The sequence below is a fragment of the Ascaphus truei genome, chromosome 11 (assembly GCF_040206685.1).
Source record: "Ascaphus truei isolate aAscTru1 chromosome 11, aAscTru1.hap1, whole genome shotgun sequence".
Classification (NCBI taxonomy): domain Eukaryota; kingdom Metazoa; phylum Chordata; class Amphibia; order Anura; family Ascaphidae; genus Ascaphus; species Ascaphus truei.
Window position 1 is genome coordinate 57,154,982 of NC_134493.1, and position 19,833 is coordinate 57,174,814.

Sequence of the window (19,833 nt, forward strand, 5' to 3'; positions counted from 1 at the left end):
GAGACTCCTCCCGCAGACACGCTGGGACTCCTCCCGCAGACAAACTGGGACTCCTCCCGCAGACACACTGGGACTCCTCCCGCAGACACGCTGGGACTCCTCCCGCAGACACGCTGGGACTCCTCCCGCAGACACACTGGGACTCCTCCCGCAGACACACTGGGACTCCTCCCGCAGACACACAGAGACTCCTCCCGCAGACACACTGGGACTCCTCCCGCAGACACGCTGGGACTCCTCCCGCAGACACACAGAGACTCCTCCCGCAGACACGCTGGGACTCCTCCCGCAGACACACTGGGACTCCTCCCGCAGACACACTGGGACTCCTCCCGCAGACACGCTGGGACTCCTCCCGCAGACACGCTGGGACTCCTCCCGCAGACACACAGAGACTCCTCCCGCAGACACGCTGGGACTCCTCCCGCAGACACGCTGGGACTCCTCCCGCAGACACGCTGGGACTCCTCCCGCAGACACGCTGGGACTCCTCCCGCAGACACGCTGGGACTCCTCCCGCAGACACGCTGGGACTCCTCCCGCAGACACGCTGGGACTCCTCCCGCAGACACGCAGGGACTCCTCCCGCAGACACGCTGGGACTCCTCCCGCAGACACGCTGGGACTCCTCCCGCAGACACGCTGGGACTCCTCCCGCAGACACACAGAGACTCCTCCCGCAGACACGCTGGGACTCCTCCCGCAGACACGCTGGGACTCCTCCCGCAGACACACAGAGACTCCTCCCGCAGACACACTGGGACTCCTCCCGCAGACACACTGGGACTCCTCCCGCAGACACGCTGGGACTCCTCCCGCAGACACGCTGGGTCTCCTCCCGCAGACACGCTGGGACTCCTCCCGCAGACACACTGGGACTCCTCCCGCAGACACACTGGGACTCCTCCCGCAGACACACAGAGACTCCTCCCGCAGACACGCCGGGACTCCTCCCGCAGACACACCGGGACTCCTCCCGCAGACACACCGGGACTCCTCCCGCAGACACACCGGGACTCCTCCCGCAGACACACCGGGACTCCTCCCGCAGACACACCGGGACTCCTCCCGCAGACACACCGGGACTCCTCCCGCAGACACACCGGGACTCCTCCCGCAGACACACCGGGACTCCTCCCGCAGACACACCGGGACTCCTCCCGCAGACTCACCGGGACTCCTCCCGCAGACACGCTGGGACTCCTCCCGCAGACACGCTGGGACTCCTCCCGCAGACACGCTGGGACTCCTCCCGCAGACACGCCGGGACTCCTCCCGCAGACACGCTGGGACTCCTCCCGCAGACACACAGAGACTCCTCCCGCAGACACGCTGGGACTCCTCCTGCAGACACACTGGGACTCCTCCCGCAGACACACAGAGACTCCTCCCGCAGACACGCTGGGACTCCTCCCGCAGACACGCTGGGACTCCTCCCGCAGACACGCTGGGACTCCTCCCGCAGACACGCTGGGACTCCTCCCGCAGACACGCTGGGACTCCTCCCGCAGACACGCTGGGACTCCTCCCGCAGACACGCTGGGACTCCTCCCGCAGACACGCTGGGACTCCTCCCGCAGACACGCTGGGACTCCTCCCGCAGACACACAGAGACTCCTCCCGCAGACACACTGGGACTCCTCCCGCAGACACACAGGGACTCCTCCCGCAGACACCCTGGGACTCCTCCCGCAGACACGCTGGGACTCCTCCCGCAGACACGCTGGGACTCCTCCCGCAGACACGCTGGGACTCCTCCCGCAGACACGCTGGGACTCCTCCCGCAGACACGCTGGGACTCCTCCCGCAGACACGCTGGGACTCCTCCCGCAGACACGCTGGGACTCCTCCCGCAGACACGCTGGGACTCCTCCCGCAGACACGCTGGGACTCCTCCCGCAGACACGCTGGGACTCCTCCCGCAGACACGCTGGGACTCCTCCCGCAGACACGCTGGGACTCCTCCCGCAGACACGCTGGGACTCCTCCCGCAGACACGCTGGGACTCCTCCCGCAGACACGCTGGGACTCCTCCCGCAGACACGCTGGGACTCCTCCCGCAGACACGCTGGGACTCCTCCCGCAGACACGCTGGGACTCCTCCCGCAGACACGCTGGGACTCCTCCCGCAGACACGCTGGGACTCCTCCCGCAGACACGCTGGGACTCCTCCCGCAGACACGCTGGGACTCCTCCCGCAGACACGCTGGGACTCCTCCCGCAGACACGCTGGGACTCCTCCCGCAGACACGCTGGGACTCCTCCCGCAGACACACAGAGACTCCTCCCGCAGACACGCTGGGACTCCTCCCGCAGACACGCTGGGACTCCTCCCGCAGACACACAGAGACTCCTCCCGCAGACACACTGGGACTCCTCCCGCAGACACACTGGGACTCCTCCCGCAGACACGCTGGGACTCCTCCCGCAGACACACCGGGACTCCTCCCGCAGACACACCGGGACTCCTCCCGCAGACACACCGGGACTCCTCCCGCAGACACGCTGGGACTCCTCCCGCAGACACGCTGGGACTCCTCCCGCAGACACGCTGGGACTCCTCCCGCAGACACGCTGGGACTCCTCCCGCAGACACGCTGGGACTCCTCCCGCAGACACGCTGGGACTCCTCCCGCAGACACGCTGGGACTCCTCCCGCAGACACGCTGGGACTCCTCCCGCAGACACGCTGGGACTCCTCCCGCAGACACGCTGGGACTCCTCCCGCAGACACGCTGGGACTCCTCCCGCAGACACGCTGGGACTCCTCCCGCAGACACGCTGGGACTCCTCCCGCAGACACGCTGGGACTCCTCCCGCAGACACGCTGGGACTCCTCCCGCAGACACACAGAGACTCCTCCCGCAGACACACTGGGACTCCTCCCGCAGACACACCGGGACTCCTCCCGCAGACACGCTGGGACTCCTCCCGCAGACACGCTGGGACTCCTCCCGCAGACACACAGAGACTCCTCCCGCAGACACGCTGGGACTCCTCCCGCAGACACACTGGGACTCCTCCCGCAGACACACTGGGACTCCTCCCGCAGACACGCTGGGACTCCTCCCGCAGACACACTAAGACTCCTCCCGCAGACACACTGGGACTCCTCCCGCAGACACACAGAGACTCCTCCCGCAGACACACTGGGACTCCTCCCGCAGACACGCAGGGACTCCTCCCGCAGACACGCTGGGACTCCTCCCGCAGACACACTGGGACTCCTCCCGCAGACACGCAGGGACTCCTCCCGCAGACACGCTGGGACTCCTCCCGCAGACACGCTGGGACTCCTCCCGCAGACACGCTGGGACTCCTCCCGCAGACACGCTGGGACTCCTCCCGCAGACACGCTGGGACTCCTCCCGCAGACACGCTGGGACTCCTCCCGCAGACACGCTGGGACTCCTCCCGCAGACACGCTGGGACTCCTCCCGCAGACACGCTGGGACTCCTCCCGCAGACACGCTGGGACTCCTCCCGCAGACACGCTGGGACTCCTCCCGCAGACACGCTGGGACTCCTCCCGCAGACACGCTGGGACTCCTCCCGCAGACACGCTGGGACTCCTCCCGCAGACACGCTGGGACTCCTCCCGCAGACACGCTGGGACTCCTCCCGCAGACACGCTGGGACTCCTCCCGCAGACACGCTGGGACTCCTCCCGCAGACACGCTGGGACTCCTCCCGCAGACACGCTGGGACTCCTCCCGCAGACACGCTGGGACTCCTCCCGCAGACACGCTGGGACTCCTCCCGCAGACACGCTGGGACTCCTCCCGCAGACACGCTGGGACTCCTCCCGCAGACACACAGAGACTCCTCCCGCAGACACACTGGGACTCCTCCCGCAGACACACAGAGACTCCTCCCGCAGACACACAGAGACTCCTCCCGCAGACACACAGAGACTCCTCCCGCAGACACACCGGGACTCCTCCCGCAGACACACCGGGACTCCTCCCGCAGACACGCTGGGACTCCTCCCGCAGACACGCTGGGACTCCTCCCGCAGACACGCTGGGACTCCTCCCGCAGACACGCTGGGACTCCTCCCGCAGACACGCTGGGACTCCTCCCGCAGACACGCTGGGACTCCTCCCGCAGACACGCTGGGACTCCTCCCGCAGACACGCTGGGACTCCTCCCGCAGACACGCTGGGACTCCTCCCGCAGACACACTGGGACTCCTCCCGCAGACACGCTGGGACTCCTCCCGCAGACACACTGGGACTCCTCCTGCAGACACACAGAGACTCCTCCCGCAGACACACAGAGACTCCTCCCGCAGACACGCTGGGACTCCTCCCGCAGACACGCTGGGACTCCTCCCGCAGACACGCTGGGACTCCTCCCGCAGACACGCTGGGACTCCTCCCGCAGACACGCTGGGACTCCTCCCGCAGACACGCTGGGACTCCTCCCGCAGACACGCTGGGACTCCTCCCGCAGACACGCTGGGACTCCTCCCGCAGACACACAGAGACTCCTCCCGCAGACACACAGAGACTCCTCCTGCAGACACACTGGGACTCCTCCCGCAGACACACTGGGACTCCTCCTGCAGACACACAGGGACTCCTCCCGCAGACACGCTGGGACTCCTCCCGCAGACACACTGGGACTCCTCCCGCAGACACACTGGGACTCCTCCCGCAGACACGCTGGGACTCCTCCCGCAGACACACAGAGACTCCTCCCGCAGACACACAGAGACTCCTCCTGCAGACACACTGGGACTCCTCCCGCAGACACACTGGGACTCCTCCTGCAGACACACAGGGACTCCTCCCGCAGACACGCTGGGACTCCTCCCGCAGACACACTGGGACTCCTCCCGCAGACACACTGGGACTCCTCCTGCAGACACACTGGGACTCCTCCCGCAGACACACTGGGACTCCTCCCGCAGACACACTGGGACTCCTCCCGCAGACACACAGGGACTCCTCCCGCAGACACGCTGGGACTCCTCCCGCAGACACGCTGGGACTCCTCCCGCAGACACGCTGGGACTCCTCCCGCAGACACGCTGGGACTCCTCCCGCAGACACACTGGGACTCCTCCCGCAGACACACTGGGACTCCTCCCGCAGACACACTGGGACTCCTCCCGCAGACACACTGGGACTCCTCCCGCAGACACACTGGGACTCCTCCCGCAGACACACTGGGACTCCTCCCGCAGACACACTGGGACTCCTCCCGCAGACACACTGGGACTCCTCCCGCAGACACACTGGGACTCCTCCCGCAGACACACAGAGACTCCTCCCGCAGACACACAGGGACTCCTCCCGCAGACACACTGGGACTCCTCCCGCAGACACACTGGGACTCCTCCCGCAGACACACTGGGACTGTGGGGTGTTGATCACAGTGTGGAATAGTGGGTGCTAAGGTAGAGGCAGCATGGTGATAAGGGAGCCCAGTGTTACCTGTGAGCCTCCCCAGGCCGTCTCTAGTTATCCCCTTCCCAGGGTTTGGCAGCAGGAAGCATCTGGTATAGAAGTAATCAAGGGCCCACAAAGCCATGGGGTATTTGTTACTCTTCTGCAGCTTCTGTGAGGGAGAGGGAGAGGGGGTTAGGGAGAGGGGGGGAGGGGGTTAGGGTGGGAGGGGGTTAGGGAGAGGGAGTTAGTGGGGGGCGGATTACACAGCAGAAGTGATCAGAAAGCAAATCAGAATATGCATTTTATTTTAACCCCTATGCTGCCACAGATTGCTTTGCATGTTGTACGTATATTGCTTTGCAATGCATTTCTGGCCCCACTGGCAGCAAAAGGTTAAGCTATGAGCGCCGAAGAGTCAAATGGCGTTAATAGGATCTGACAATATTACTGGTTCAATTCCTGGTGTCGGCTCCTTGTGACCTTGGGCAAGTCACTTTATCTCCCTGTGCCTCAGGCACCAAATACATAGATTGTAAGCTCCACGGGGCAGGGACCTGCGCCTGCAAAATGTCTCTGCAACGCGCTACGTAAAACTAGCAGCGCTATACAAGAACACGCTGTTATTATTATTACTGTACGTTGGTTGAGTGCGGTTATAGGAGAAAAGAAGGATGTCAGGATAATATAACAATACCTCTATCTCCCTGGTGATGTAAAAACGAGCATCATCTCGCGTGCATTTGTCAGGGTCATACCAATCCCGAACCAGAATATCCAGGTTCTGTAACACACAGTGCAAGGTATGGGGTATGGGGTATGGGGGGGGGGAGGAGCAGTATGTTTTGGGGCTGTAGGTGGTGGTTATATTTACAAACAGTTCACTCTGGAGAGGTGCGCCAGCTCCTGTTGGGATGCTAGTGTAAGAGCGCCGTCCTAGGGGAGAGAGGGTGGGCGAGAGCGGCGTCTTAGGGGAGAGAGGGGGCGAGAGCGCCGTCCTAGGGGAGAAAGGGGGCGAGAGCGCCGTCCTAGGGGAGAGAGGGGGTGAGAGCGCCGTCCTAGGGGACAGAGGGGGCGAGAGCGGCGTCCTAGGGGAGAGAGGGGGCGAGAGTGGCATCCTAGGGGAGAGAGGAGGCGAGAGCGGCATCCTGGGGGAGAGAGGAGGCGAGAGCGGCGACCTAGGTGAGAGAGGGGGCGAGAGCGGCGTCCTAGGGGAGAGAGGGGGCGAGAGCGGCATCCTAGGGGAGAGAGGAGGCGAGAGCGGCGACCTAGGGGAGAGAGGGGTGAGAGCGGTGTCCTAGGGGAGAGAGGGGGCGAGAGCGGCGTCCTAGGGGAGAGAGGGGGCGAGAGCGCCGTCCTAGGGGAGAGAGGGGGCGAGAGCGCCGTCCTAGGGGAGAGAGGGGGCGGGAGCGCCGTCCTAGGGGAGAGAGGGGCGAGAGCGCCGTCCCAGGGGAGAGAGGGGGCGAGAGCGCCGTCCTAGGGGAGAGAGGAGGCGAGAGCGGCATCCTAGGGGAGAGAGGAGGCGAGAGCGGCGACCTAGGGGAGAGAGGGAGCGAGAGCGGCGTCCTAGGGGAGAGAGGGGGCGAGAGCGGCGACCTAGGGGAGAGAGGGAGCGAGAGCGGCGTCCTAGGGGAGAGAGGGAGCGAGAGCGGCGTCCTAGGGGAGAGAGGGGGCGAGAGCGGCATCCTAGGGGAGAGAGGAGGCGAGAGCGGTGTCCTAGGGGAGAGAGGGGGCGAGAGCGGCGTCCTAGGGGAGAGAGGGGGCGAGAGCGGCGTCCTAGGGGAGAGAGGGGGCGAGAGCGCCGTCCTAGGGGAGAGAGGGAGCGAGAGCGGCGTCCTAGGGGAGAGGGGGCGAGAGCGCCGTCCTAGGGGAGAGAGGGGGCGAGAGCGCCGTCCTAGGGGAGAGATGGGCCGGGAGCGGCGTCCTAGGGGAGAGAGGGGCGAGAGCGCCGTCCCAGGGGAGAGAGGGGGCGAGAGCGCCGTCCTAGGGGAGAGAGGGGGCGGGAGCGGTGTCCTAGGGGAGAGAGGGGCGAGAGCGCCGTCCCAGGGGAGAGAGGGGGCGAGAGCGCCGTCCTAGGGGAGAGAGGGGGCGAGAGCGGTGTAATATAAGAGCACACACTATAAGGGGAGTAATGTAAGAGTGCGCACTATAAGGGGAGTAATGTAAGAGTGCGCACTATAAGGGGAGTAGTGTAAGAGCGCACTATAAGGGGAGTAGTGTAAGAGCGCACTATAAGGGGAGTAGTGTAAGAGCGCACTATAAGGGGAGTAGTGTAAGAGCGCGCACTATAAGGGGAGTAGTGTAAGAGCGCACTATAAGGGGAGTAGTGTAAGAGCGCGCACTATAAGGGGAGTAGTGTAAGAGCACGCACTATAAGGGGAGTAGTGTAAGAGCGCACTATAAGGGGAGAAGTGTAAGAGCGCACTATAAGGGGAGTAGTGTAAGAGCGCACTATAAGGGGAGTAGTGTAAGAGCGCGCACTATAAGGGGAGTAGTGTAAGAGCGCACTATAAGGGGAGTAGTGTAAGAGCGCGCACTATAAGGGGAGTAGTGTAAGAGCGCACTATAAGGGGATTAGTGTAAGAGCGCGCACTATAAGGGGAGTAGTGTAAGAGAGCGCACTATAAGGGGAGTAGTGTAAGAGAGCGCACTATAAGGGGAGTAGTGTAAGAGCGCGCACTATAAGGGGAGTAGTGTAAGAGAGCGCACTATAAGGGGAGTAGTATAAGAGCGCGCACTATAAGGGGAGTAGTGTAAGAGCGCACTATAAGGGGAGTAGTGTAAGAGCGCGCACTATAAGGGGAGTAGTGTAAGAGCGCACTATAAGGGGAGTAGTGTAAGAGCGCACTATAAGGGGAGTAGTGTAAGAGCGCACTATAAGGGGAGTAGTGTAAGAGCGCACTATAAGGGGAGTAGTGTAAGAGCGCACTATAAGGGGAGTAGTGTAAGAGCGCACTATAAGGGGAGTAGTGTAAGAGCGCGCACTATAAGGGGAGTAGTGTAAGAGCGCACTATAAGGGGAGTAGTGTAAGAGCGCGCACTATAAGGGGAGTAGTGTAAGAGCGCACTATAAGGGGAGTAGTGTAAGAGCGCGCACTATAAGGGGAGTAGTGTAAGAGCGCACTATAAGGGGAGTAGTGTAAGAGCGCGCACTATAAGGGGAGTAGTGTAAGAGCGCACTATAAGGGGAGTAGTGTAAGAGCGCACTATAAGGGGAGTAGTGTAAGAACGCGCACTATAAGGGGAGTAGTGTAAGAGGGCACTATAAAAGGAGTAGTGTAAGAGCGCGCACTATAAGGGGAGTAGTGTAAGAGCGCGCACTATAAGGGGAGTAGTGTAAGAGCGCGCACTATAAGGGGAGTAGTGTAAGAGCGCGCACTATAAGGGGAGTAGTGTAATAGCGCGCACTATAAGGGGAGTAGTGTAAGAGCGCACTATAAGGGGAGTAGTGTACGAGCGCGCACTATAAGGGGAGTAATGTAAGAGCGCACTATAAGGGGAGTAGTGTACGAGCGCTGGCTTAGAAGACCCCTTTACCTGTAAATGATGTAATGAGTATTCGTCCCCCATATGCAGGTACATCTGAAAGCACAGAGACTGCATTACATGTCTTCCCCTCAGCTCCAGAGACCCCTATATACCAGCCATAAGAGCCTCTTATTACCCCAGGCTGCTCGGACCTTCTTACCTCCATATAGTCCAGCTCCGTCTCCTTCAGGTTGGAGGCCACATTGAAAATCTGGAAGATCCCAACAAGGAACAAGATGAACTTTCTCCCCTTTTACTGCTGCTGCCCCCTATACAGTGTTAGTATATCACCCAGCTGTTTGCCCGGGCTCCCCCCATGTGATATGATGTTATTACACGGGAGTGAGACGTGGTTACGGACATGGTTCCTCTGTAGCTCGATACTCCACGTGGAACCTGCTCATGGTCATTGCTTACCAGGTGGGAGCTGAGGAGCATGGATAATGCAGACAGCTTAATGCTGGTCTCTCTGTCCCCCTCAATATCCAGCGAGCCCTCCGTGTCCAGAACATACACTGCCAGCTAGGGAGAGAGGGAGGTTGGGAGAGAGTCAGCGGCAGAGCCAGGGACAGGCTGTGGCACCGGGGCACAGAAAATGGCAGCCAGAGATCACACAGAGTCAACAGCAGAGCGAGGATCAGACTGAGGCACAGGGGGAGAGGGTAAGTGACCGTGCCGGAGGTCACACAGCAGCAGAGCGAGGGTCAGACTGAGGCACAGGGGGAGAGGGTAAGTGACTGTGCCGGAGGTCACACAGCAGCAGAGCGAGGGTCAGACTGAGGCACAGGGGGAGAGGGTAAGTGACTGTGCCGGAGGTCACACAGCAGCAGAGCGAGGGTCAGACTGAGGCACAGGGGGAGAGGGTAAGTGACTGTGCCGGAGGTCACACAGCAGCAGAGCAAGGGTCAGACTGAGGCACCGGGGGAGAGGGTAAGTGACTGTGCCGGAGGTCACACAGCAGCAGAGCGAGGGTCAGACTGAGGCACAGGGGGAGAGGGTAAGTGACTGTGCCGGAGGTCACACAGCAGCAGAGTGAGGGTCAGACTGAGGCACAGGGGAGAGGGTAAGTGACCGTGCTGGACGTCACACAGCCGCAGAGTGAGGGTCAGACTGAGGCACAGGGGAGAGGGTAAGTGACCGAGCCAGAGGTCACACAGATCAGCAGCAGAATGTGCTTGCTGGGATCACATAGGCCATCTTTCTACGTGAAAAGGACTCACAGCCGCCAGTGTTGTGTGTTACACACACACACACACACACACACACACACACTTACTGTATTGCGGCACTTGCGTTCCCTGTTTTTCTGGGTTTCCTGTATTCGGCAGCCTCTGCCAGAGATAGATCAAAATGCCCAAAAATGGCCACCCTACGTTTCAGAGCCCAATACGCCCACGGTCATCTCAAACGCTGACCTGGGCCGTGTGCAGAGGCCGGGGCAACCAGCCCCCCGCAGCGAGCCACTCCGGCTCCCGGATCGGGGCTGCGGTTTTCCTGTGGGCTGGTCGGTGTCTCCCTGAGTGGAGGAGTACTTCAGTATCGGGTGATACCTTTGTTTATTTGGAGAGTTGCTATTATAAGATGAGCTTTCAGGGGTTCTCCGCTCTTCCTCAGGTCTCAATACGGATTCACAAAGACTCCCTGAGCTTAATACAGATGCAAAAAAAGAAGAACAAAGCTACACATCTCAGGCAGAGGATGCAGAGAAGGAACATACGGACCGGGCAATAATGGATGAAAGGGGCAGTGAGACGCAGGACCCTACAGTACATCCATCAGCCGTGTGACGGGGGGTAAGGGTGCAGTGAGACGCAGGACCCTACATCCATCAGCCGTGTGACGGGGGGTAAGGGGCAGTGAGACGTAGGACCCTACATCCATCAGCCGTGTGACGGGGGTAAGGGTGCAGTGAGACGCAGGACCCTACATCCATCAGCCATGTGACGGGTGGTGGGGTGCAGTGAGACGCAGGACCCTACATCCATCAGCCGTGTGACGGGGGGTGGGGTGCAGTGAGACACAGGACCCTACATCCATCAGCAGTGTGACGGGGGGTGGGGTGCAGTGAGACGCAGGACCCTACATCCATCAGCCGTGTGACGGGGGTAAGGGGCAGTGAGACGTAGGACCCTACATCCATCAGCCGTGTGACGGGGGTAAGGGTGCAGTGAGACGCAGGACCCTACATCCATCAGCCGTGTGACGGGTGGTGGGGTGCAATGAGACGCAGGACCCTACATCCATCAGCCGTGTGACGGGGGGTGGGGTGCAGTGAGACACAGGACCCTACATCCATCAGCAGTGTGACGGGGGGTGGGGTGCAGTGAGACGCAGGACCCTACATCCATCAGCCGTGTGACGGGGGTAAGGGGCAGTGAGACGTAGGACCCTACATCCATCAGCAGTGTGACGGGGGGCGGGGGGCAGTGAGACGCAGGACCCTACATCCATCAGCCGTGTGACGGGGGTAAGGGGCAGTGAGACGTAGGACCCTACATCCATCAGCCGTGTGACGGGGGGCGGGGGGCAGTGAGACGCAGGACCCTACATCCATCAGCCGTGTGACGGGGGGTGGGGGGCAGTGAGACGCAGGACCCTACATCCATCAGCCGTGTGACGGGGGGTAAGGGGCAGTGAGACACAGGACCCTACATCCAACAGCCGTGTGACGGGGGGTGGGGTGCAGTGAGACGCAGGACCCTACATCCATCAGCCGTGTGACGGGGGTGGGGGGCAGTGAGACGTAGGACCCTACATCCATCAGCCGTGTGACGGGGGGTAAGGGGCAGTGAGACGTAGGACCCTACATCCATCAGCCGTGTGATGGGGGTAAGGGGCAGTGAGACGTAGGACCCTACATCCATCAGCCGTGTGACGGGGGGTGGGGTGCAGTGAGACGCAGGACCCTACATCCATCAGCCGTGTGACGGGGGGTAAGGGGCAGTGAGACACAGGACCCTACATCCATCAGCCGTGTGACGGGGGTAAGGGGCAGTGAGGCACAGGACCCTACATCCATCAGCCGTGTGATGGGGGGTAAGGGGCAGTGAGACGTAGGACCCAACATCCATCAACCGTGTGACAGGGGGTGGGGGGCAGAGACGCAGGCCCCTACATCCATCACCCGTGTGAAGGGGGGTAAGGGGCAGTGAGACATAGGACCCTACATCCATCAGCCGTGTGAAGGGGGGTAAGGGGCAGTGAGACGTAGGACCCTACATCCATCAGCCGTGTGACGGGGGGTAAGGGGCAGTGAGACGTAGGACCCTACATCCATCAGCCGTGTGACGGGGATAAGGGGCAGTGAGACGCAGGCCCCTACATCCATCAGCCGTGTGACGGGGGGTAAGGGGCAGTGAGACGTAGGACCCTACATCCATCAGCCGTGTGAAGGGGGTAAGGGGCAGTGAGACGTAGGACCCTACATCCATCAGCCGTGTGACGGGGGGCAGTGAGACGCAGGACCCTACATCCATCAGCCGTGTGACGGGGGGTGGGGGGCAGTGAGACGCAGGACCCTACATCCATCAGCCGTGTGACGGGGGGTAAGGGGCAGTGAGACACAGGACCCTACATCCAACAGCCGTGTGACGGGGGGTGGGGTGCAGTGAGACGCAGGACCCTACATCCATCAGCCGTGTGACGGGGGGTGGGGGGCAGTGAGACGTAGGACCCTACATCCATCAGCCGTGTGACGGGGGGTAAGGGGCAGTGAGACGTAGGACCCTACATTCATCAGCCGTGTGATGGGGGTAAGGGGCAGTGAGACGTAGGACCCTACATCCATCAGCCGTGTGACGGGGGGTGGGGTGCAGTGAGACGCAGGACCCTACATCCATCAGCCGTGTGACGGGGGGTAAGGGGCAGTGAGACACAGGACCCTACATCCATCAGCCGTGTGACGGGGGTAAGGGGCAGTGAGGCACAGGACCCTACATCCATCAACCGTGTGATGGGGGGTAAGGTTCACTGAGACGTAGGACCCTACATCCATCAGCCGTGTGACAGGGGGGTAAGGGGCAGTGAGACGCAGGCCCCTACATCCATCCGCCGTGTGAAGGTGGGTAAGGGGCAGTGAGATGTAGGACCCTACATCCATCAGCCGTGTGAAGGGGGGTAAGGGGCAGTGAGACGTAGGACCCAACATCCATCAACCGTGTGACAGGGGGTGGGGGGCAGAGACGCAGGACCCTACATCCATCACCTGTGTGAAGGGGGGTAAGGGGCAGTGAGACGTAGGACCCTACATCCATCAGCCGTGTGAAGGGGGGTAAGGGGCAGTGAGACGTAGGACCCTACATCCATCAGCCATGTGACGGGGGGTAAGGGGCAGTGAGACGTAGGACCCTACATCCATCAGCCGTGTGACGGGGGTAAGGGGCAGTGAGACGCAGGCCCCTACATCCATCAGCCGTGTGAAGGGGGGTAAGGGGCAGTGAGACGTAGGACCCTACATCCATCAGCCGTGTGACGGGGGTAAGGGGCAGTGAGACACAGGACCCTACATCCATCAGCCGTGTGACGGGGGTGGGGTGCAGTGAGACGTAGGACCCTACATCCATCAGCCGTGTGACGGGGGGCGGGGGGCAGTGAGACGCAGGACCCTACATCTATCAGCCGTGTGACGGGGGGTAAGGGGCAGTGAGACACAGGACCCTACATCCATCAGCCGTGTGACGGGGGGTGGGGGATGCAGGGGGGAGAAGGGGTCAATTGTAAAATTCACAGAGAGACAGGGAGAAACATTACAAAAAATGATGGTAGTGGGTTGAAACCCCAATATCAGCATAAAGTCCTTTTTTTGTGTCAGTGTATTATCATTTTGCGTTGAAATGTTCTCCGTTCTTGCGGCTTTTCCATTTTCCATCGAGGATTTGGATTTTTCAGTTATTTATGGAATGATCTGGCTATGGGAAGCAGTGTCCCCCTGGGGTGCAGTATCATCATGCTGTGTTATTGTGTGTCTGTGCAGTGTCTCCCTTCTTCATGCTGTGTTATTGTGTGTCTGTGCAGTGTCTCCCTTCTTCATGCTGTGTTATTGTGTGTCTGTGCAGTGTCTCCCTTCTTCATGCTGTGTTATTGTGTGTCTGTGCAGTATCTTCATGCTGTGTTATTGTGTGTCTGTGCAGTATCTTCATGCTGTGTTATTGTGTGTCTGTGCAGTATCTTCATGCTGTGTTATTGTGTGTCTGTGCAGTATCTTCATGCTGTGTTATTGTGTGTCTGTGCAGTATCTTCATGCTGTGTTATTGTGTGTCTGTGCAGTATCTTCAAGCTGTGTTATTGTGTGTCTGTGCAGTGTCTCCCTTCTTCATGCTGTGTTATTGTGTGTCAGTGCAGTGTCTCCCTTCTTCATGCTGTGTTATTGTGTGTCTGTGCAGTATCTTCATGCTGTGTTATTGTGTCTGTGTAGTATCTCCCTTCTTCATGCTGTGTTATTGTGTGTCTGTGCAGTGTCTCCCTTCTTCATGCTGTGTTATTGTGTGTCTGTGCAGTGTCTCCCTTCTTCATGCTGTGTTATTGTGTGTCTGTGCAGTGTCTCCCTTCTTCATGCTGTGTTATTGTGTGTCTGTGCAGTGTCTCCCTTCTTCATGCTGTGTTATTGTGTGTCTGTGTAGTGTCTCCCTTCTTCATGCTGTGTTATTGTGTGTCTGCGTAGGCTCGTTCTGGACTGAATCTTTTGGCTGGTTTCACCGAGTGAAGAACGGGTATATTCACTGCTGCTGACCAGGGTTCTTCCGTTCTCGTTTTGCCGGCAACGGTCGTTACGGTGGTCGGTGTCTAGATCCTGTGAGTTAGTCTCGATCAAGGAGACACTAGCAGGTGGTCCTGTACCGGAAAGCTGACCTTTCCCATGAGGACGCAGGAGGAACATTGAGAGTACGCTAACTTTGGCGCCTTGATGGTCAGACTGAGGCACAGTGGGAGAGGTAAAGGGACTGTGCCAATGGGCAAAAGAGGCAAATGGCCATGCCAAATGTCACACAGAGATCAGCGGCAGTCACCAGCGTACAGTAGTAGTCTAGCCCGTCCTCACCTTGTCCCCATTCTGTTCCAGTATGAACGGCCTGCTCCAGATCCATATGCCCTTGGTGGTGCTATCAGTCCCAGACTTCCACTCGAACCCCTGCAAGGGCTCGTCATCCGCCCCCAAGTTAAACTCTTCGCCCCTTTCCTAGAGATACAAATACATATTCTCAGAGGTCTCCCTAATCGCCAGCTCTCCTACCCACCTGTTTAATACCCTGCACCCTGAGATACCCCTCCCAGAGCAATCTGTACAGCCATTCATTAATCGTACTGTGCACAATACTTGGCACACTTTAGTACACCTGTACCTGGCACACTTTAGTACACCTGTACCTGGCACACTTTAGTACACCTGTACCTGGCACACTTTAGTACACCTGTACCTGGCACACTTTAGTACACCTGTACCTGGCACACTTTAGTACACCTGTACCTGGCACACTTTAGTACACCTGTACCTGGCACACTTTAGTACACCTGTACCTGGCACACTTTAGTACACCTGTACCTGGCACACTTTAGTACACCTGTACCTGGCACACTTTAGTACACCTGTACCTGGCACACTTTAGTACACCTGTACCTGGCACACTTTAGTACACCTGTACCTGGCACACTTTAGTACACCTGTACCTTACTCTTCAGGAAGGCAACAAAATAACAGTCTAGAAACCAATCAATCTGAATTCAAACTCGATGTCACAATTCTACCACTTCAACATCACTACTATCTTCTCGTGCTGAGACAGAGACAAAGCAGATTCGCTGTGTTATTGGCCCCTAAATTAATGTGAGAAATATTAAGGAGGAAAAAAAAGGTGTGTTATAATGATACAATTTACTAGGACAACTAATGGTCAGCAATATGTACAATAAACTTTCACACCCAGAGGTCTTCTTCAGAGATGGCAAACGTTCGGAGCGGACGTTGCTTTATAACCACAATAGAGAGCTTCATAACAGTTGTAGAGAAGATTATATATGAACCAGACTTCCTCTGGCTTTATTCATTTCCATTTTGTATAAAACTTGGTATTTTCAATGTCTGCAGAGTCGAATAGTATCAGCTCATGGGTTTGGAATGCAAGGGGAGTTTGGAAATAGTTCATTAACAACAGCATATAATAAAGATCATATTTTGAAATTAGGAACGCCGGTAATCCTATAGATTAACATCTGCCATAGTAACAATCCCCCCAGTTTGCACACCCATTATCTAGAAGACTAACCCGTATGGCACAGTTAGGAAGTAAAGATGTTGTATGTGGTTCTGGAGGACAGCAGTGTTATACATCCCCACACAAGTATCTATGCCAGGCGAGCTAACACGCGTGGGAGGTAGCACGGCTAGGAGGTCATTTTTTTTAGAAATAAATTGTCACTGTCTTCATTTCCCTGTATCTTATATAAAATCACAATACACAGAACTAATAGTTGCCATATGGTCATGCCAAGAACGGTGACCATATCAGGCATCTCCTTCTCGCTCACCTGGCTTCGAAGGGCCCTTATGATATAGTTCATTAGAAACGATTTGCCCCGACGTTTCTCCCCGATCACACTCAGCACTAAGACGGGATAGCTCGATATCTCACTTCTCAGGAAACAGTCGTATAAAGCAGATTCATTTAACTGAAGACAGCCGTCCCCATCTGTCCGCACCAGCTGAATGGGGTATTCAGAGACTGGGGGCATAGGCCTCTCCTGGAGACACAGAGGATGGGGTTAAGGGGGTGATATTAAAGTTCCCCATTTGTCCTAGAAATCCCAACCTTTCCCCCCATCCCTTCACAAGCCTGCTTCAGAAGAACTACGTTCCCTACGTGATACCTGTGACGGTAGGTGATATATATCTATCTCTATATATTTACTGTTGCCTGGTTCTAGCACTTCAGGGACCAGAGGGCTAACTTTATGTCCAGTTGGAAAGTTGAAGAGCCGCCTGCGACCTTTCCATGTAACTCTTTTAATGTTGCGTTTCTACCCACCAATCAGGGCCTGGGCACGGAGCCAGCACCTGGCCCTGAATATTGCAACATGGTGGGGTAAGGGTATAAACAGGTGGGGAGTGAGACCCCTAGCAGTTCAATTCAGTTCAGAGCCAGAAGAGTTGCAGACTTTACTGTAACAAAGGGAAGCTGCAGTGTCCTCTCCTGTGCTGGTGCCAGGGGAGAAGATCAGGGAAAATCTCTCTAGGGAGCTCCCTGCGCATAGGACTATAGGTCACCCCAGCATTCCCCAGTTAGGTATGTTGTCTGTGTATCTGTATCGTTGTGGATTAATGTTTTCCAATCAATTAGTTTATAAACACTTGTGTTTCTGTCTGGCAATATTGATCCCTATTAGCCCTGGTCTCCTGTGACAATACCATTATAATTGCCCCCTCTCTGTGTCCTCCTGCCTCTGTTCCTTCTCGTTTCAGACAGAGTTGCAGGAAAGCTCAGGGTGCCGGAGTCTCCCTGAAATTACTGGAGACTTGACAATCTGTACCAGACGACAGACTCTGCAGTCTGTGGCTCTCTCCATACACTCTCCAAACTTATGTTTTGCCTCCCTCTACCCCCTCACCCCAAACTGTACCCCTGCACCACCCTCCAAAGAGCCCAGTTTGTTATCGTACTCTCTTCTAATGCCACCATAACAATCCCCACCCCAGCCTGGTCTATTCCACTCGCTGAAGACTTCCCGAACCTCTTTAGTGTTTTTCTCCTGCAATCCGAGCTGGATCTTTCCGATTAGACTTCCCAGTCTGTAGTCTGGTGCCAGTTGATTTTTAGGACACACCGCCCGGCACTCGGGGCAGTAGCAATCCTGTGGCCGTGATAGGGCCCAGTGTTTAGAAATGCATCTCCGGCAGAAGGTGTGTCCACAGGCGATAGAGACGGGTTCCTGGAGATCATCAAGGCACACGGAGCAGGTGATATCCTCCACCAGTGAGTGCAAATGAGCTTCTTCACCCGGAGGCAGCGGAGGACTGTGGGAGTATACACAGGTAAATATAGCAATACAGGCACTACCCTACCAATAAACAGGGGAGGGTAACGTTGGTTAGAAATGGTGTTCAAAATATAATCATTGCTTTTATGACAGGTCAAGACCCCTGTGTCTGTGCTGATCTACATAGAGGGCGTAATTGGGTGGGGGGCTATCACTGATGGCCCACAAAGTGAAAAATGAGAGGGTGGAGTGATAGGGAGAGCAAGAAACAAAGGGACAGGGGGGGGAAGAGAGCGAGAAAGAAAGGGACAGGGGGGAGAGAAAGAGTAAGAAGGGGAGGGTGGGAATGAAAGGAGGGGGAGAGAGGAAAATAGAGAGGGAGAGAGTCAGAGAGAGGGGAAGAATGAGAGACCCGGAAGACAACGAGAAAGAGAGAAACATGTGAGAGAGAGAGGGGGCGACGTATGAGAGAGATAGAGGGGGCAACGTGTGAGAGAGATAGAGGGGGCAACGTGTGAGAGAGATAGAGGGGGCGACGTGTGAGAGAGATAGAGGGGGCGACGTGTGAGAGAGATATAGGGGGCGACATGTGAGAGAGATAGAGGGGGCGACATGTGAGAGAGATAGAGGGGGCGACGTGTGAGAGAGATAGAGGGGGCGACGTGTGAGAGAGATAGAGGGGGTGACGTGTGAGAGAGGGTAGTGGAAAAAAAGGAGAGAGAAAAAAAACTTGCACATTAGCTCACGGGAAGGTATAAGCTGTCCAGGATGGGATCTTTTAAAGTTAGCAGTTGGTATATTCAGGGCCTGAATAAGTCAGCAAGTGCGTCTAAACCACAAGATCCAGACTTCATAAACAATTTGATGAACGTAGACATTTTTTATCCTACTCGAAACATGGATCCAATGGGAGGACATGTCTCTCATACCTATGGGTTATAGGCAGCTCCTAGTACGAGCTCAAAAACACAAAGGTGTGAAACGAGGCCGTCATTCAGGAGGAATCATAATATGGTACAAGAAGGAGCTTAACAGCCAAATAACCCAATGAAGAGAGGAGATACCCACATGTGGCTACAAATAAAAGGCTCCATGTTCACCCATCAATATGACACATACCTATGTGCAGCATACATCCCCCCCTCCGACTCCCCATACTACAATCCAGACATCTTCGAGACCCTGCAGACAGAGGCAATCCACTTTCAGACCCTGGGTAAAGTGCTGATATGTGGAGACCTGAACGCCAGAACAGGCAGAGAACAGGACTACATATCTTCAGATGGAAATAACTACAGCTTTGGAAATGACACTTGTCATAGCTCTGTGACACGCCTAAGAACCAGCTATGACAGCACAATAAACAAGAATGGTAAAGAGCTCCTAAACCTGTGTCTCAGTCTGGGACTGTACATTATCAATGGACAGACAAGAGGAGACTCTTTGCGTAGATACACATACAGCTCTGTGCTGGGCAGCAGCGTAGTAGACTACGCAATCACTGATATAGACCCACAAGCCATCAGGGCTTTCATAGTCACACCAGCATCACCCCTATCAGACCACAATCACACCCTGATCTTCATTAAGAGACCAGACCAACCAAACACAACACAAAAACCCATCTCCAACCTCCGTACCCTGAAAGCCACATACATGTCATGTCCAAGGAGAAAACAACCTCCCGACAGCAGTCAACAAAGAGACAAAAGGACTGTTCTTCCATAAATTCAAAAAGAAACAGTGTCAGAGACTTTCACCAAGAGAGACACTGTGGTGCACCCAGCTAACCTGGAGCAGTGCATCCACTTTGCATCCTTTGCCAAAGAACCTTGGCCAAGGGACTTCGAAGCCAGTGATGCCAGCCGGTATCACATCGCTATGTGGACATGGACCTTTGCATTGTTATATTATGTTTGCATTGCACATATGTTCCACATACTTT

At 57.2% G+C, this 19,833-nt stretch overlaps 1 protein-coding gene across 3 annotated transcripts in view; it reads right to left on the reverse strand.

Moving 5' to 3' along the window:
- Nucleotides 1-19,833, reverse strand: part of LOC142463595 (RING finger protein 112-like) — a 47,012-nt gene that overhangs the window by 21,567 nt on the left and 5,612 nt on the right. Inside the window, exons 2-10 of one of the 3 annotated variants that reach the window (XM_075566545.1) lie at nucleotides 19,008-19,070; nucleotides 17,643-17,925; nucleotides 16,443-16,655; nucleotides 14,959-15,096; nucleotides 9,339-9,443; nucleotides 9,082-9,132; nucleotides 8,931-8,975; nucleotides 6,091-6,177; nucleotides 5,442-5,565 (exon numbers count right to left, since the gene is read on the reverse strand). In XM_075566545.1, the coding sequence (XP_075422660.1) occupies nucleotides 5,442-5,565; nucleotides 6,091-6,177; nucleotides 8,931-8,975; nucleotides 9,082-9,132; nucleotides 9,339-9,443; nucleotides 14,959-15,096; nucleotides 16,443-16,655; nucleotides 17,643-17,925; nucleotides 19,008-19,024 (1,063 nt within the window). In that variant the 5' untranslated portion in view covers nucleotides 19,025-19,070. The remainder of the gene's footprint in view (nucleotides 1-5,441; nucleotides 5,566-6,090; nucleotides 6,178-8,930; nucleotides 8,976-9,081; nucleotides 9,133-9,338; nucleotides 9,444-14,958; nucleotides 15,097-16,442; nucleotides 16,656-17,642; nucleotides 17,926-19,007; nucleotides 19,071-19,833) is intronic. The other 2 variants (XM_075566543.1, XM_075566544.1) reach the window with 2 other exon arrangements.